General features: G+C 34.0%; 1 protein-coding gene across 1 annotated transcript; it reads right to left on the minus strand.

Moving 5' to 3' along the window:
- Positions 1–831: 831 nt before the first annotated feature.
- On the minus strand, positions 832–3591 carry LOC105049088 (F-box/WD-40 repeat-containing protein At5g21040). Its single transcript, XM_010928638.4, has one exon. The coding sequence runs from the start codon at positions 2799–2801 to the stop codon at positions 1104–1106; it is 1698 nt and encodes a 565-aa protein (XP_010926940.1). The 5' UTR covers positions 2802–3591; the 3' UTR covers positions 832–1103.
- Positions 3592–19207: the final 15616 nt, after the last annotated feature.

The following is a 19207-nucleotide window of genomic DNA, read 5'->3' on the forward strand; positions in this document are numbered from 1 at the left end:
ATACCAAAGGACAAAGAAATCATTGCTTCCCATTTCCCAAACATTCTCAAATGCCACTGCCATAATCATTAGATCAAAGATTCAAGAAAGCTCAAATGCCACATCTTTGTGTTTTTTAATATGTAAAAGAATCCAATCTTCTGTTTTTCAGAGCTCAAACTAGTAGGATTGTATGCGATTGCCGACCTTGGATATTTATTCACCCTGTCAACAATTTTAGGCCATCCAAGGCCAAAATCTTAAAATCCACAAATTATATGCCAGTCGCTTAAAACATCATTAAAGACAGGCATCTGAAGCCTGAGAAGTTGAATCAAGAGACTGAGAGGCATAGCAGTGAGTGGAAGAAAATCTAACAATAATGAGGCACTATTAGGTGCTTACATAACACCAGCCAAGATTACCGGGAATGCAGAATTCATTCCTAATATAGCCAAGGAAATCGAGGGTAGCCAACCAGAGGCCACCTTCTTGAATCCTCTGAAGGCTGTGTATCCTGCAGCAGAACCATCAAATCTGGCTCCAAAAACCACTCAGTCATGACAAAGCCGAAGAGTCCGACCGGTACAGACCCAAGATCACCAATGAACTGCATGTTCTCGGTGGCCAGAACTCTATGGTGGAAAGGCACAGGTTTCGGGTAGAGATCCATGCTGTAACAAAGCCCACCAGTCCAGAAACCGAAATGACCTCGTTGCCGGTTTGTGGCAGCGGTCATGAACCAAAGACTGACGCCCAACACCACAACCTTCAAACCATTCCGAAACTGATGAAAGTATGCCAAAAACCAAATCTCACAACAGAAGGTAATCTCTGACAAACAAAACCCAGTTCACCAACAACTTGCACTACGTGTAGATCATTAAGAGGATTTCTCAGACGGTCAGGAGAATACAACAAGCAAAGCTTGTGACCAAAAGAAAGGGCTATTAATGATCTGTATTAAGTAAAGGCAGCATCAGAATACAACAGCAAACTAGAATGAAGAAATTCAAGTTAAAGAAAGCTACGTACTAAGCTGAAACTGAAAGACTTGTATCATTCTACAACTTTCAGATAAATGAGTGTTTAGAAATTCAAGTGTGTGATTGAAATCCCTATCTCTAGGCCTTGAGCTTCCCGCTCACACCACGCTTACTATGCCAAACACCATTCCGGTCCCCATTCAATTGATTCCTCTTAGCTGCAACCGAACACTGGTCAGTTCGCCCAGGGTTGCCAGTCATTTCAATCTGAGCCTTGCGCCGCCTCATCCGGTTCTCCTGCCTGATGCTTCGCAGAGCTTGAACCCTTTTCTCAATCTCCAGTGCCTGTGAGAAGTTCCAGACCCTAACCACACCTTCCTCACCACCACATATGATCCTATCAGCACCAATATCCACAGAGAATAGATTGCACCCAAATCCATGCAGCATTCTCTGTGGAGGTTCCACCACATCTGGAGAAGACTGCTTAACCCTGAAGCCTTGCCTTGATAAGGAACATTGGCTTGACTTTAACAGTTTCCTCACATCAATCAGGGCAAGTCTACCATCACTTGAAGAGGACACAAGCCAAGGAAACTCGAAAGCAAGAGAATGTACCGGACCATTATGGGGAATCCAAGTAGCAGCCGGCCTGATGTCTTCATCATCACAGTTTTCAGCAATCTCAAACATGTGAATGACACCATCTTCCCCACCTGTAAACAAAAGATCCCCCAAGTGGCTGCGGGTTAAAGAATGTGCATTGCCCACATGAGCATTACTGATTACGCTTATTGGGTCTCCACGCTCAATGTCCCAAACATAGACATCTTTACCAGCCGTGCTAGCAATTGTGCCGCCACGAGGAGCAAGAGCCCACACCCAGTCTCCATGCCTCAAGGTCCTCAAGCACTTCAATTGAGCCCGGTCCCATACACGAACGCTCATGTCCCATGAGCCACTGTAAATTCTGGAGGAATCCAACGCAAGGCAAGTAATAGGACCTTCATGCCCCCAAAGACGGAAGTCATAATTCTGGTTCATGGTAGAACCTGTGATGTCAAACACATGGGGATTCCCTTCAATTGCCCTCCAGCACTGGAGAAAAGCATCTGTTCCGCCAGCTACCAAAAGCTCAGAATCAGCTGCAATAGCTCGGATGGTACAACCAAGCGGACGAGACACTGCAACTGACAAGCCTTCTTCCATGTCCCACATACGAATCACAGAATCATACCCTCCAGTGAATATGAGCTTTGCCGACTGCAGAAGAAATACGGCACGAACAGCCTCTGTGTGACCATGGAGCGCATCAATGCTGAAACGCCCCATGAATGCCTTGCTCCTGAACTCCCTCTCCACAAAGAGTTCTTTCCAAGACTTCTGGTTCGGAGAGCCTGACACTGGAGAAGCATTCAGACCCAGAGGCGGGCCCCATCTGTTGCAATAGAAATCCTTCCAGCCATGATGATCCGATGCTAAGCTGTGGAGAAGGGTAGAGACACAGGAGACGATTCCAAGCTCTTTGGCATCAAGACGGCGGAGGATCTCGGACACCAAAGCAGAAGGAAGATCGGTGAAAGACCGATTGCCGCCATTAGGACCCGCATTATCATTTCCTGTGCTTCCAGACTTTGTTTCAGCTTTCTTCGAAGGGAAAGCTGAAACAATTTTTGGTATGACAGATTTGTTCTGGGATTTCTTATGGGAATTGGTTTTTGAACTGGCAGAAGGAAAATAGTCTGTGGTGCTGGGTCCAGTGATCTCTTTGCCCCACGGATTACTGAAAGAATTCTTTGGTGATGCCTCTCCTACCTCCTGGCATTCCAGGGCCATAAAAGACAGAAACCCGGGACCGGGTAACCTTTTAGAGCAGTCTCCCTTACAGCAAATTGTAGCGCAAAATCCCTAAAAGATACCCTTTTTTTTTTTTATTGCAGATTCAATAATTTACAACCTAAATATTGTGTTTGGAGCTATAAAAAGCGAAAAATAACACCTTGTTCCCTTCTTCAAATAGAATTTTAAGCAATATATCTAGATTTTTTTACTTTTTTTTTCGTTTTAGACAAAAGAAGCTGAACCGAACCCCAAGAAAAACCTAATCCTTCAACCTGGATACCGTAAAATTTAATCAAAGGGCCAGACAATCCCAACCTCACAAAATCTTCTCAATAAAACCCCAAATTTGGAAGCATTCAACAGCTCCGAATCAACTTTGGAACACTGCAGACCTCGAAACAGCGACCCACCAAAACTAACAGGAAATCCTAACCCTAGCCTCCAAAAAAGTCAACAAAACAAAGAAACCCTAACCCTAGAAATCGTAATGTCGAGGGAAACTAGACTCTCCTGGTCGGAAACCTACCCCAGTCGAACTCGTAGATCCAAAGCTAAGAAATAAAATAGAAATCTGACAAAAGGAAGGAAAGCGCGGGGAGAAATACCTCCAGATCCAAATCCGGGGTTCGATTTCCAAGAGATGGAAACCTTAAGACCACAGAAGAAACCCTAGAAATTCTTTGATCGGACCTCGAAGATCTCTCGAGCGCTCGCCCTCAGCGAATTCTGGGGCAAAGAAACATGGAGGTCTTCGTTTTTTCCTTCGTATCGATTCGTTAGGTCCCTGGATGCGTACATATATACCGCCCCCACCGCCAGTGCTGCGAGAAATCGACGGCTACATTTCGTCATCTGTCGAGGAAAGGTGATTTCTGGCCCTTGGTTGTAGGTTCGCCATGCGGCGGACGCTGTCGTGATGGTTCGGCCAGATCTAATCATGACCTCCGGTTTGGTTTGGAAATGGCCTAACGGGTCTGGTTTGATTAAGCCTTTGCCCAGTCCACCCGCACCCCCCTTTTTTTCTTAAAAACAAAAATAAAAATAAAAATAAATATAAAATAAACTGGATAGATCATTCGGCAAATGCTGGCTGCTGCTTGCTGTTGTACTTGGAAATATTCGGTTGGTAAGTCTCTGGTGCCAACAGTCTGTATCTGAGCCCTACATACACAAGAATGGGACATGACACAACTTCCTCTCTTTCTTTAAAAAAAAAAATTAGAAGAATTTAACGTCTGGTCCATCAGTGGACCAATCTTGAACTTTTAATTCATATTGATCAAATTTAAAATTTTTAATTTATTTTTAAATTAAATTTAATTTTTAATCTTTATTAAACAGAATTATCTTTAACTATATATGATATTTTCTCTACGAAGGATATTTTTCACCTTCCAACTTTTCACTCTCCGATGAGAAATAGATCTGACAACCAAGTTCAACACGATTCTATCTCTGCTAATGACGACAGTGGTTATATCTCTGCTAATGACGACAGTGGTTATGATGCTATTTTTTGATCTTTTCTTCGACAGTCATAATGATGCAGATAGCAGATGTGGGTGGAAGCATAACCGATCGATAATTTTTTTTTTTCTTTCTTTATTTTTTTTTTCTTTCTCCTATCTGATTTCTATTTTAGCTATGGCTTGTCTTTGCCCTCCCTTTATCTCCTTCTGATTTCTTTATTGTCGCATCCCGCCAGTGAAATATTGCCTTCTCATGGATATTTTTTAGTGATTCTGGATATGTTATTTTTTTCAATTCAATTAATGATCTGCATGAGTCCAATAACTATCAATCCCAAGTGGTGGGAATAGAATAGTGCTTTCTCATTGACAACCTTTAGTGTTTCCTCACATATCTGATATATTTTCTACATGTTGATTTTTACAATTAAACTAAAGTGCTTGCCTTACATATGATATGTATTCAACCTTTTTAACCAAATAGGTGCTTTTGCTCAAAGATTGATCAATTTAGATTTGGTGAATTATCTATACCTGGGCCTTCAAATGATTATACGAATACATTAGTGAGAGGATTGGTAGAAGGGTGATAACCAGAGAGGAAGCAATTGCTTACATTAATGATGATGCTATTAAAGAGCTATAATTACTACTTAGGCCTCTCATTTTTTGCTTAGAAAGTTGTATAGATACAATGATTAACACTGGATCAAAAGCATAAAGCTCAATTCTTCACTAGATATAGTTTGTTTTTTAGAAGTTCTTGTATGAACTGCACAAGGAGTGTTTGATTAGAAAATGTCTGAATGGTTTTTTTGTTGATATGGTTTGTCTTTAATTTGGTTTAGGTTTATATTTTATTATCAAACCGATAAGAGCTAAATTTGTAAGATAGCAAACTCTAGTCCATATGCTTACTTTCTTCATTCTAAGAACAATGACCGCCAACAATGCATGATTTGTGCCTTTTGCAAAATATTAATTATGTTGCAACAGAGAATTGGCAAGAGGTCACAGAATTTTAGTTAGAGCATTGAAATTATAAGTTTTTACAAATATGATATGGATATCATCTAAATACCCATTCATTGACTTTAGATATCTAAGGTTGTATTTAGTGCATCGTCAGACAATCTTGAAAGGTAACGTGGATTACCTTTAAGATAAATTATCACCATTAAATTATTAATAATATTGATTATTGTGTTTGATATATGTAAGTAATGTTGTGGTAAAATTATTAAGAATTTTGATTTATATGTTTGATATGACAATCAGATTACTAGTAATGTGAAATCAAAATTTCAAAATACCCACATAAAATTTTGTAGAATTTTGATTTACTGGAGAAGAGTTTGGTTTTATTTTTAAATTTAAATCAATATTTTCAAAATATGCCTAATGAGAGGAGGGGTTGGCGGCTGGGTCGTCGTCGTCGGAGGTGGCAGTGATGGAGGTGAGGGAGGAAAGGTCGATGCCAGCATAAAAGTGGAGGCCATAGCCAGAGATGACAAGCGCACGAGGTGAGGGGAGGCAGTCGAGGGCGGCGAGGGCACAGGGGAGTTCGGAGAAGAAGAGAAGGGTGAGAGCCATCGGAGGAGGGGGTGGAGGAGTAGGTTTTGTTTATTTTTTTTTAGAGATAATTTTGTCTAAAATTTTTTTTACAACATTACCAAATAAGTGATAATCTGGATAGCTACCTCTCTTCAAGATAATCTGGATTGCCTCTTGAGAGGCAATTTGGATTGCCAAGATAATCTAAATTACCATCCAAAAAGTATACCAAACATAGTAATATGGTGCATCCATTTTAAATTATCAGTAATCTGGATAGATTGCTAGCTACCAAACGCAACCTAAGTTTGATTATCTTGTTATGAGCTCATGCTCATCTCTAAAATATTCTAGTTTTATTATTGAATTATCTAAGTGATTTGCCTATAATAACCCCTGCGAGGAAGCCATTGCTTTTATTATTCTTTAACATTATTTTCATTATGTTAGGGTTGTCTAATTAATTTATAGCTACTATTTTTCTGCAGTTTGAAAGATTGTTAGGATATTTGTAACTTATTATCCATTATCATGCTACAACTCACTCCATACTTAGATATTATTATTTATGAAATAAAATTTTGCTTCTCTAGTAGTAGCATTGCATTCACAATTTTTTTTTAGATATTTTAAGATTAATTTGATTAATATATATTGTAATATTACGATGACGTTTCTAATATATATTGTTTGAATTTGATTTATGATGCGGTATTATGATGGCAAGTTCAAGGAGAGGTAAAAAAATTTATATTGACCCAACGAATATGGCCAATGGTACTTCAGCCGTTACATATTAAGGTTACGGATAGACTTACAAAGTTCATGTCTGAGGAGTAAAAGGCAAGGGTAGTTACTACTCTATTTGGCCATTTACTCTAGCTTCCATACATCAAGCAGAGCAAGCTATTATTAGATGCATTGCTTTCCTTCTAGGATGATGAGAAAGAAGGCTTTCGATGTGGTAAGATTGTGGTTCCTTTTATGGGGATCGACATTTTCCTAATCCTTAGTTTGAGAGTCACAAATGATGAGATTGAGTTGCATAAGGATGGGAGGGTTTACTTGGACCTCATCACTTGATTTTTAATGGTGACAACAAAAAGACCACTATGAATTTAATAAAAAATAAATAGATATGTCTTGTTAGAAAGTTTGGGTTGTAAGATATAGAGGATTTTACTAAGTACTGGGTTCTTTATCTTTTTATAACTATCATCTTTCTAACTATACACTACAATATTTCTAAGATATATTAATATCTTGATGATTTGGATCGTCTAGGATCGTATAATTGAGGTCTTGTAGTTTTTTTTTCTTCGATAGTAGATCCCTGACCTGAGAAAGAGTATACATATAAGGAATACAATCAAAAGAGACTCTATTTGGTACATGGATAGATACACCGTGGCTCTGGTAGTAAGCTTGTCTATGTTTACTTATAATTTAATTGTTTAAGAGTTAATCTAATATCGTATACAATTAATTTAGCATGGTACATAATTGGTTTAGCATGGTACATAGTTAGTATAGAATAATACATAATTTATTATAGTACATAGTTAATCTATTATGGTATATAATTAATTTATTATGGTACATAGTTAATCTATTTTGGTATACAGTTAATTTGTTATGGTACATAATTAATCTAACATTATTTTATTATGTTATATAGTTAAATTTTTCTAAAATATAATGATTACATTTGTATAGGTATAGGCTGTTGAGCATGCCAATAGTCTACTCAAAAATCATAGACCACCATTCATATATTCCTATCTCTTGTGTTAGAGCAATGTCTCATTTTCTCACAAGATAGAAACAATCATCAAAGCCATTAAGAGATTAAAAAGATTTGATGTATACATTTTATATCTAACATTATATATATTTCAAGTTGATATATAACTAATTTTTTTTGTCCTTATCAGGTGATCAAGAGGATAGAACATAAGGAGGATAAGTTATACCTTCTATCCTAAAAAAGGCCATAGGGGCCGGTTTTAATACAGGGGCAGGCCTATACATAATCTAAATTTTTTTTATTTTTTGTGCTTCACATTAGTTATATAACTCACATATTATTTTTCATTTGGCATACACATGCTTTGTGCCAGCACAATATAAAGTCTACCCCGCAAATATGCATAATGTCATTGCACACAATTGGTATTCTATTATATACTTTTTTTTTTATAGTATGTAATTATCTTCATATGGCACACACTTATTTTGATTTAGCACATAGCTATTATATGCCAACATGCTATTTGGCATACTATATTCAAATAGTATATTTAAAATTTTATTATGTTTGAACACATGTACTTTTTCGATGCACATTGCTTATTGCAAACAACCTTTATGATATTTTGTGGTGATTTAGGTTCCATCATCTAACTAGCCTAGATGACATCTTATTCGTGCTTTAAAGACACTTATGGCAGCAGTTGAGAAATCCTTGATTTCTCATAATTTCTATTTAGAAGACCCTCAACCCATCGAGGATGTCGCAATAGAGGATGCATGGATTCATACCTTTGACAAGAAGCTTTCGTACATTAAGAAGATGCTCCGTAATAAGAGTTCAATGCTAGCTAATGACATTATAGGCATGGATGCAGATCTTACTAAGGTGAGTATGATATTATAGTTATAATATGAAAATTCAGATATGATGTTATTTCTGACCTAAATAGTTTTTATTATTAGGTGAGGGTAAAGCATTCTTTTATAGGTGAAGAGCCCAATCCAACTGAAATAGACCCTAATATCCTTCATAGCAGTAAAGATGTGGAAATAGTTTTTATTGATTTATAGTCAAAGGTATGGTTTTCATATTATAATATGAATGTTTATTGTGTGCCAACATGTTTGTTCTTATTAGGTCAGTTTTGTGGCTGAAGTTGAGTCCGAAAAAGAATGTGCCACCACAAAACATATGTCCTCGTTATGCAAGCAAGTAAAAATGGGAGCTCACAGGAGAAAGCCCATCGAAAGAGAAAAGCCATATCATATCTTTTTAAAACTAATAAATATATAAGAAAAAAAAATAAGAGGAGAACATGGATAAAGAAAGTACGGCCTTATCCACCAACAAGGGTGATCCAAATGCTCACTTGTCTTTATTTTTGAAGACTATCACTATTGCACCGATGGAGTTGTGACAGTCAGGACTAAGAAGATTCATCTCCCTAGAGAGGTTTAGAAATTCTTCATATATTAATTATTAAATTATTGTGATATTTTATATATTTGTATTATGTACTTGTATGACATATATTAAACATTCAATTTACTTACTCAAAATATTTTTTATACTTCATCACTTTTAGTATATTCAAGATTCTAGTACGATTATAGATATTGAAATATCAGTGCTGTCGAATAGGCCAATATATTTGGCATGGAGGCACACCTACCATGAGAAGAGGAAAGATATACTCCCATTATATCTTGAAGCATCAATTGATTTCTATATCAACGAAAATCCTCTAAGTCAATGGAATATAATTTCTATATCTCATTGTTCAGTGTGAGCTCTTTTCTTAATCCCTGTATGTTTTATGCAGTGAGATTATCAGGGAGGACAAAGATACAGCTATATCTTCTTGCATATGTCATGTATTGAATCAACTCCTTTATGATAGATCGCTATAAAGTGATGTATGAAAATGATGCTCATCTATTTTCCTTCCTCCTATATTTTTTTGATCCTAACTAATTAATTTTTGATTATGTATAGCTTATTGATATATACTTCCGTATTATAGAGCTATTTCATTTAGAGTGTAGGGAGCCTATGGAGAACCTTGCTTTATTTTTATGTTATGAGATACATGTACAAAATTATATTAAGAAGCATGTATATTATTTTTAGTAACGGATGTTATGACTTACTTATCTTCTTTTTCTCTTTTCTTTTTGTAAACTGCTGTGCTTCAATATCTTTTAGGGGGGTTACTAAGGTGACCCCTAAAGTCACCAGTCAAATTATAGATTTAGCAAAGCCAAGCTTACAAAAATGAATGGATGAGATCCATTTATCAAATCTCGAGTAGTGCAAGTACTTGTTCATCCCAATAAACATAGGATAACATTAGTACCTTTTAGTTTGGATTTGATGGAGTAGTGATTTGATTGCTACAACTCGATCAGGAGCTTCAACATATCAAATGATGCAAACAAATATGTGAGTAATAGTGTTCGATAAATATTTGTTACTTTATGTAACAACATCTACAAGTAATATATTATATTTCACATCATGTTGTGTAGGCAACATTCATGTATTTTTGGCTATCAGAATAAGTGGGATACCACCTACCTAAGACTCAAGTTTGAGATATTCATGATTATCTAAAGTAGAGCTATAATATCGTAGATTACAGAGTGCATATGCTGATATTTATAGAGATACTCACATGATATAGCTCGAGACTATTATGTGATTATTTTAAGAATGTCCCATTATATAGGAGTTAGATTACAAGAAATACTTTGTTCCATAAGTACTGTTTATATATACTAGATTTTGATCATGATATGAGAAAAAAATGTAAGTACAAAAGATTAGGACGTGATAGTTGTGTAAACAATCTTGAAAGTTTGTGTCAATTGTAAATTCTAATCTTGTATTGATTTGATATATATATTTTAATATAATTCAAAATTTTTCTGCACTGTGGCATATTCAAATGTATAGTAGGTTAATATTATATTCATTGTATACGTTGGTAATATAATTATATGTCATACAATATTTAGTGTATATCAGATTAATTTAAGTATGTACTAGCTCAACTGCTCTATTTATATGTGCTGGTGCCAGTATGCATACATCAAATTTTATGATGCATTATTATATCATATATATTGTTAATTAGTTTGTATATCAAGTTGAATAGTAGTTTGAATACATTAACAAGAATCAGAATTTTTGGTTGTACCAGTTGATTTTCTGATTATATTTATTAGCAGTAGGGTATCCTAATTTTTAAATGACAGTGCATTTGAATTTCTTGATGACATGTTTGAATGTACAGTAAGTTAATATTATATTCACTATGTATATTGGTAATTTAATTATGTACCATGTAATATTCACTATATATCAGATTAATTTAAGTATGTACCAGCTTAACTGCTCTATTCATATGTGCTGGTGCTAATGGTCATACATCAAGTTTGATCAAGTTTAATAGCATTGTGAATGCATTAATAAAAATCAGTATTTTTGGCTATACCAAGTTGATTTTCTGATCATATTTATTGGTAGTAAGGTATCTAAATTTTTAAATGACATCGTATCTGAATTCTTGGAATTGAAGATCTTATATTGCTTAAGTAGGTAAGTTTCAATGATACTTCAATTGTGTGCTATGATATATACTTTAACTATATATCATATTTATTTAACTGTGTATAATGATAAATTAAGTGTATGTTATAGTTATTTAACTGGGTATAGTAGTTAGTTAACTATGTACAGTGGCAAGTTAACTATGTACCATATTTATTTAATTATGTACAATGATAAATTAATTATATATCATATTTATTTAACTATGTATTATGTATATATAACTATGTATAATTGTAAATTAACTGTGTATCATATTTTTTTTAACTATATACATTAGCAAATTAACTATATATCATATTTATTTAACTATTTATAATGATAAATTAATTATATACCATATTTATTTTACTATATGTAGTGGCAAATTAACTATAGACCATATTTATTTAACACATACAAGGATAAATTAATTATGTACTATATTTATTTAACTATATAAAGTGGTCAATTAACTGTGTGCAGTAGTAAATTAACTATATATTATGTTAAATTAACTATGTACAGTGATAAATTAACTATGTATAATGGTAAATTAACTTTATATCACATTTACTTAACAGTGTGCAGTAATCAGTTAACTGTATATAGGGATAAGTTAACTGTATATCATATTAAGTTAAATATATATAGTGATATATTAATTATATACTGTATTAATTTAACTATATACAGTAGCAAATTAACTATGTACCATATTTATTTAATTATGTATAGTGAAAAATTAACTATATACTGTGATAAGTTAACTGTATATCATATTTATTTAACTATGTGCAGTGCTAAATTAACTGTATATTATATTTATTTAACTATGTACCATATATATAACTTTATATAATGATAAATTAATTATATATTATATTTATTTAACTATGTATAATGACCAATGAACTATATACAATAGTTAGTTAACTATGTACCATGTTAAATTAACTATGTACAGTAGCAAATTAATTATGTGCCATACTAATTTAGCTGTGTATAGTAGTAGATTAACTATATACTATATTTATTTAATGATGTATCATATATATATAACTGTATATAGTGATAAGTTAACTATGTACTATATTTATTTAACTATATGTAATGGCCAGTTCACTATATATAGTAGCAAGTTAACTATGTATCATGTTAAATTAACTATGTATAATAGTAAATTAACTATGTATCATGTTAATTTAATTATGTATAGTAGCAAATTAACTATGTATCTTATTTATTTAATTATGTGTAGTGATAAATTAATTAGATACCATATCTATTTAACTATATACTATGTATATATAATTGTGTAGCGATAAATTAGCTAGATACCATATCTATTTAACTATATACTATGTATATAGTGACAAGTTAACTACATACCATATTTATTTAACTATATGTAGTAGTCAGTTAACTATATACAATGGCAAGTTAAATATATACCATATTTATTTAACTATATATAGTGGTCAATTAATTGTGAACAATAATAAGTTAACGATGTATATTTATTTAACTATATGCAGTGACAAATTATCTATGTATCATATTTATTTAATTATATATAATAAAAAATTAACTATATATCATATTTATTTAATTATATATAATGCTTGTATATTATATTTATTTAATTATATACAATGATAAATTAACTATATATCATATTAAATTAATTATATATAGTGACAAATTAACTGTGTATCATGACTCCTTAATTATATATTAGGTTTATGTAATTATGTAGAATGATCTTTGTTTAATGACATCTTAATTGTGTAACATGTAAATTAGCCCAATGTAAGTCCACAATCTAACATTGAGCTTAATGAGACATTGTAAGAAAACTAGAAAGTCCAAAAAAGAGTTCGGACTCGAATCATACCATAAGATATAAAAGTATGTCGGTTGATAGTGTATAATATTAACAGTGTGCCAAATTCAATTGTTTGATTAATCTGATTTTCTCTGCTATCATTATTTGATTTAAAATTCAGTAAGAAAAAATTTATAATTTAAAATAAGGACAAAATATATAAGTTCAAATAAAAATTATATAAATAATAAAAAATATAAATATTTTCAGATTTTATAAGTTCACAACAAAATTACACTCTCACAATCTCTACCATTCTACTTCTCACAACATAACTCAAATCTTAGATAGTTACTCAATAGCCTCATTATAAGTCCTTCTACTGTATCCTTTTCGTATCATCCATATTTTATATTTCTTAATGAACCCATCTGTGAAGCTCTCTTCACTTCTTCCTAGGCCTGCTAGGATAAATTTTCATGATGGAAGGTAAAACATGTATCTTATCGGAGGTACTCTGCATCACTTCAATATTAAAAATTGGATTGATAAATTCTATAGATGCTAATCTATACATTTCAGACTGAAAATAATTATTAGTGAAGTGATATAATGATCTATCAGCCTTTTCAATATATGCACATGCATGCTACATGGCATCCAAAAGATTTATCTTTTACCATAAGAGCAAATATATTTCTATAGGTCAACCTTACATGAGTACTTTATATCTTTCATATCATAAATCATGATGCTTGATGTAAAGATGAATAATCTCCAATCCTCTTCTATATTTTTCTGCAATACTTTGTCACAATCAGGGCAAAGATGGGTTGGATGCTGTAGCCTCGAGTCCGTCTATCACATATCGATTACATAATTTAGGATCTTATATGATCAACTATCTAAAAAATTAGAAGATACCGAGCCTCCAGGATCCAACTAATAAAATATTCAACTACATTAGATGTTATGATACTCTAGCATGGATCTGAAAAGACTGAATTTGTTCAATGCTCCGACTTCGCATGCATGATAAAGTTATTTGCTCCAGGGTCTTCTGCTATAAGTTTGCTGATTAATTTTTAAAAAATATTCAGTCTTAAAGTATATGTAATAATATTTAATAAATTAACCAACCTTTTTCTTTCAATTGCATGATAATGGACAAGAATCTACATATAAAATAATGAAAGAATCACATATAGACCACTTGTATATTAACATATCTATGTATTTTAAAAATACGACTTAAAAATTTAGAAAAGGATGCAACACATCTAATTTTTGAAATTATCTTTGACAAGACCAATGCAGTAGAAGTGATAGCTATCAGTAAAGTACTTCACACTACTTTCATAAGTCCCTAATATCTATTTATCATAATAGTCAATGGTTGTCTATAATAGTCGACACAAGCCTCCAAGGCTCCTTTCAAAATCTAACAAAATTAGTCCCAATTATCATCATTCTCTGTATCAACAATAGCATATGCTACGGAGAATATATCATCATTCGCATCTTTACCCTTAGCACCAAGTAAAACTTCATCTTTATACTTAATAAATATTACATCCATGAATATCAGATGTCTACAACCTTTTATAAAACTATTGATTGATGCTTTAAATAAAATAAATTGATGTCTAACTTGATCTTTGAGGATTTCATACTTCGCTATACTATCGAGGTTAGTCTTAAGAATGACATCGCAATATCATCGTATCCATTTATAAGATACTGACCTTTAACCATTGAGCTTCTTGATAGCAATCTCTTTCCTATGCCAAGCTTGATGATATGACAATTCTATATCAAATTCATAATGAATATCTTTTACAATATCACTTGGCCTATAAAAAGGCATATCTTAAATTTTCTCCATAATATTTCAAACCCAATGCTTCAAAACTGTAGGGTGAAATCGAACTTGCAACCCTACTTTGCATGTATGTTCATTATTTTAACTATAAATATATCTTAATTTTTAAAGCAAGAAGCATTAACGTGCCATCTATATTCTTTATATGCACACTAACGATCATTCTTCACAAACACAGAATCTCTACAATTTGCAATACAAAAATTATGAATTATATCATGAAGGATTTCGACATCCTTTAATTTCTGTTCTACACCCTCTATAAAGCTCCTTCAAGCATCCAACATGGTTCTTGGACTTAGTTCATCTTCAATAGTGGCTCTTGTTTCTTCGACAACTCGAATGAAATTGCTTAAGCTGCCAAACAAGAAAAAACAAGATGAATTACTCTTCTAATAATTTTTAAAATAATATACATATGCAGTATTTTGGGATAGACTGCTATCCCTACAATATAAAAAAATTTAGCCGATTCAGTCTAATTAAAAAAAAAGGATACTAAAATAAATAGTAGATAAATTTTGTATTACCTCATGTTGATTATCACATTAGGTGATTCAGTCATTAAAATAAAATCATATACAACCATATCAATTATTATAGCTTTTTGTTAGGACCGTAGCCCCTAACCAACTTTTTAAAAGATAAATATCCACTGGGATGCGGGGTTTATTAGTCTTTATCCACTAGACACAAGGGCTTCACACCTGAGTTGATCCACATCAAGCTAGATCACCCTGAATCAGCAGGCTAGGCGGTTAGACCCATTTAATCTTACCAACTAGGCACCAATCGATCCTTCTTGTCGACTCCCATAATTGTTACCAATAAATCAGCCACCTTCGGCTACCAATCTCAGCCTAAGTCTCATCGAACCCCTTCGGCTACTGATGTGCAAATCTTAAAATTTGTAAATAAAACCGCAAGCGCACGGTGTGCAGAGTAGCACGACCAGCGAGTACGGATCGATCCCACAGAGACTTGGTTTAAAAATAATTTTTAAATCTATGCTCAAGCGAGCTTTAACAAAAATCAAAAGTCGAAAGTTGTTTGCTAAAGACAATAAGACTAAGGATCTAGGGTTTTTGAATCCACTAGATCTAGATTAGAGAATTCTACCTAGAATTTTTCTTATTGATCCTAACGACTACTCCTCTTGTCTTTCCCAAGCATAGATTATAAAGGGACTAAGGCCCAACGATAACCCATCAAGATTCTTTACAGGGGAGTAGTAACTAGGATCCCTTAGGATTTTCTCCTCCTATGCACTGAATCAAGCATGAACTATGAAGGGACTCTGACCCAACTGTAGTTCATCAAAAATTCTTGGCAAAAGAGGAAGAAAAAGAAATCTTAAGAAAAAGAAAGAACCCTATGTAAAATCTCTACTCATGATCTAGCTTCATCGCAAACCCTAGAAGGGATGCTTAGCTAGACATGATCTAAATCTACTTGCAAAATTTAAATACAGAAAAATAAACTACTCTAATTTTATAAATTAAACTATCCTAATTGCATAAATTTAAACTACATAATTTAAACTAACCTAATTGCATAAAATTAAATTGCATAAATTAAACTATCCTAATTGCAAGAAAAATAAATTGCATAATGTAAAGAGATGAAATTGCATAAAAATAAGATTTTATATATAAAAAAAATTTATTACAAAAATCTTAAAGCTCGAGGCTTAAGAAGAGAGCTAAAAACCCCACTATCTAGGGTTACAAGCTTGATCGGAAGGAAGAATACATAAAACAAGGGCCTTTGGGGACTTTTTATAGGCATTTGGGGGTTATAAGGTTTTCAAAACTTTAGATGTGGGACTAAGAGATTTTAGAGGGTTGTTAGGGGGGTTTATGGTGTGCCGATGGGTCTATGGTCCATGCGCCTGTTGCTGTGGACCAGGCGGCTAACCAGATCACCAAATCAGTTGATTTTTGACCAATTTTGATCTGATTTGATTCGGGTTTGACCCAATTGAGTCTTCTTTCTTCATTCTTCAATTCCTGGGTCAATTTAACTCCGTTTTGCATAAAATTTACGCCGTTGGAATCCTCTTTCCTTGTTCTTTCTATTGATGATCTCTTCTTCTGTAAAATATAATAACAAGTATCAATTTTTTAATAAAGTTAGATAATTTAGATATTAATTGATATTTTTTATGTCAATTTGTGACATAAATCATACCCCCCAACTTAATCATTGCTAGTCCCTTAGCAATGTACCAAAATAAGATCATATTCCAAAAAGATCCTTCCTTTGCAAATTAATTTAAGATCAAAATTCAAGAAGTTTTCTAGTATTACTAAGTAATGAGCTTCGAATTAGAATCGGTAGTCAGTCTACTTAGAAGCTTTCTTAGAGTACACTTAAAGTTTTATAGCACTTGTGTGAGTGATAACTAACTTAGTATTTCAGTATTAACTTGTACAGGCCAATTGTATCATTTTTCATAACTTAGTTCGATTAATTTTCTATACACCCCAGATTAAACAAAGAACTAAGGTAGCTTTCACACTGTTTTTTTTTTTTTTTTTTTTTTTTGCTGAGCATCCTGGTCTTCCCACCATCGTTTGATGCGAATCTCAACACTTGACTTAGGTGAAGAGACCCGATTACTAGGCTTAGGGAAATCCACATTTACTCTGTGTTTTGCATTTTATTTCAGGCAGGTAGCTCTTTCCTTAAATTCAAATTCTTCAATTGGAGTGTAGAGAAAATTATCTAATTTAAATAATACTCAAATCCTTAATTGGCCTTACAATTAACACCTATTTTACCTTGTTAGTGTGCATGTGCAATTGGAAGTGCTAATAGTCTTTAAATGACCTAAGCCACCTAGAGTCTAACCAGCTAATCTTCTCCGTGACTCACTACATTAGCAAATACTTTCTAACTTACTCTTATTTCTTTTATAGATTAATTTATTTCATATATAAATATATATATTTTTTTATTTTTTATTTTTTTATATAATATATTAAATGCAAGAAATAACTCATAGTGGAAGGAAAAAGAAATGATAACACCTGATTTTGTTCAAGCTCTCCCCTCAACTTGACCGACATTGTCCCCAATGGAGTTTATCTAATTTATTTGTCCTAAGCAAACTAAAAACAAAGAAAGCATTAGAAATTAAATAAGCTGGGTTGCCTCCCAGAAGCGCTAAGTTTTATATCTTCAGCCAGACCAAATCTCAAAGCAACTTAATCAGAATAAGTTGGTTCATAAAGAACCATGGCATCTTCAACAGTCTTGACAGGTAATTTCAAGAATGGTTTTAATCGTTGACCATTAACTTTAAAGATAACACCATTACTTGGGTTTTCAATCTTAACAGCTCCGTGTGAAAAGACTTCCTTTACTAAAAATGGTTCTGTCCATCTAGACCTAAGCTTTCTTGAAAACAGATGTAATCTAGAGTTATATAAGAGCACCTTTTGTCCGATATTGAAAGTTTTTCTTATAATTGATTGATCATGAAATGCTTTGGTTCGTTCCTTGTATATCCTTGCATTTTCATAGGCTTCATTTCTAAGTTCTTCTAATTTATTCAATTGAAGCTTCCTATGGTTTCCAGCGTCATTCAAATTTGTATTTAGTTGTTTGATGGCCCACATGGCTTTGTGTTCTATGTCAATAGGCAAGTGACATGGTTTACCAAACACAATCCTATAAGGAGACATTCCTAGATTGGTCTTGAAAGCGGTTCGGTATGCCCAAAGTGCATCAATTAATTTCAAAGACCAATCCTTTCTGTTGGGTATAAAATAACCCGCAGCCGAATTCAACAGCAGAACGGCTCTGCCCGGACTCCTACCGGAGCCGGGCTCCTCATTCAACAGCGGAACGGCTCCGCTCGGACTCCTACGGGATCCGGACTCCTCCTTCAACAGCGGAACAGCTCCGCCCGGACTCCTACGGGAGCCGGGCTCCTCCATCAACAGCAGAACGGCTCCGCCCGGACTACTACGGGAGCCGGGCTCCTCCATCAATAGCAGAACGGCTCCGCCCGGACTCCTACGGAAGCCGGGCTCCTCCTTCAACAGCGAAACAGCTCCGCCCGGACTCCTACGGGAGCCGGGCTCCTCCATCAACAGCAGAACGGCTCCGCCCGGACTCCTACGGGAGTCGGGCTCCTCCTTCAACAGCGAAACGGCTCCGCCCGGACTCCTACGGGAGCCGGGCTCCTCCATCAACAGCAGAACGGCTCCGCCCGGACTCCTACAAGAGCCGGGCTCCTCCATCAATAGCAGAACGGCTCCGCTCGGACTCCTACGGAAGTCGGGCTCCTCCTTCAACAGCGGAACAGCTCCGCCC

The sequence above is a fragment of the Elaeis guineensis genome, chromosome 7 (assembly GCF_000442705.2).
Source record: "Elaeis guineensis isolate ETL-2024a chromosome 7, EG11, whole genome shotgun sequence".
In the NCBI taxonomy this organism is placed as follows: Eukaryota; Viridiplantae; Streptophyta; class Magnoliopsida; order Arecales; family Arecaceae; genus Elaeis; species Elaeis guineensis.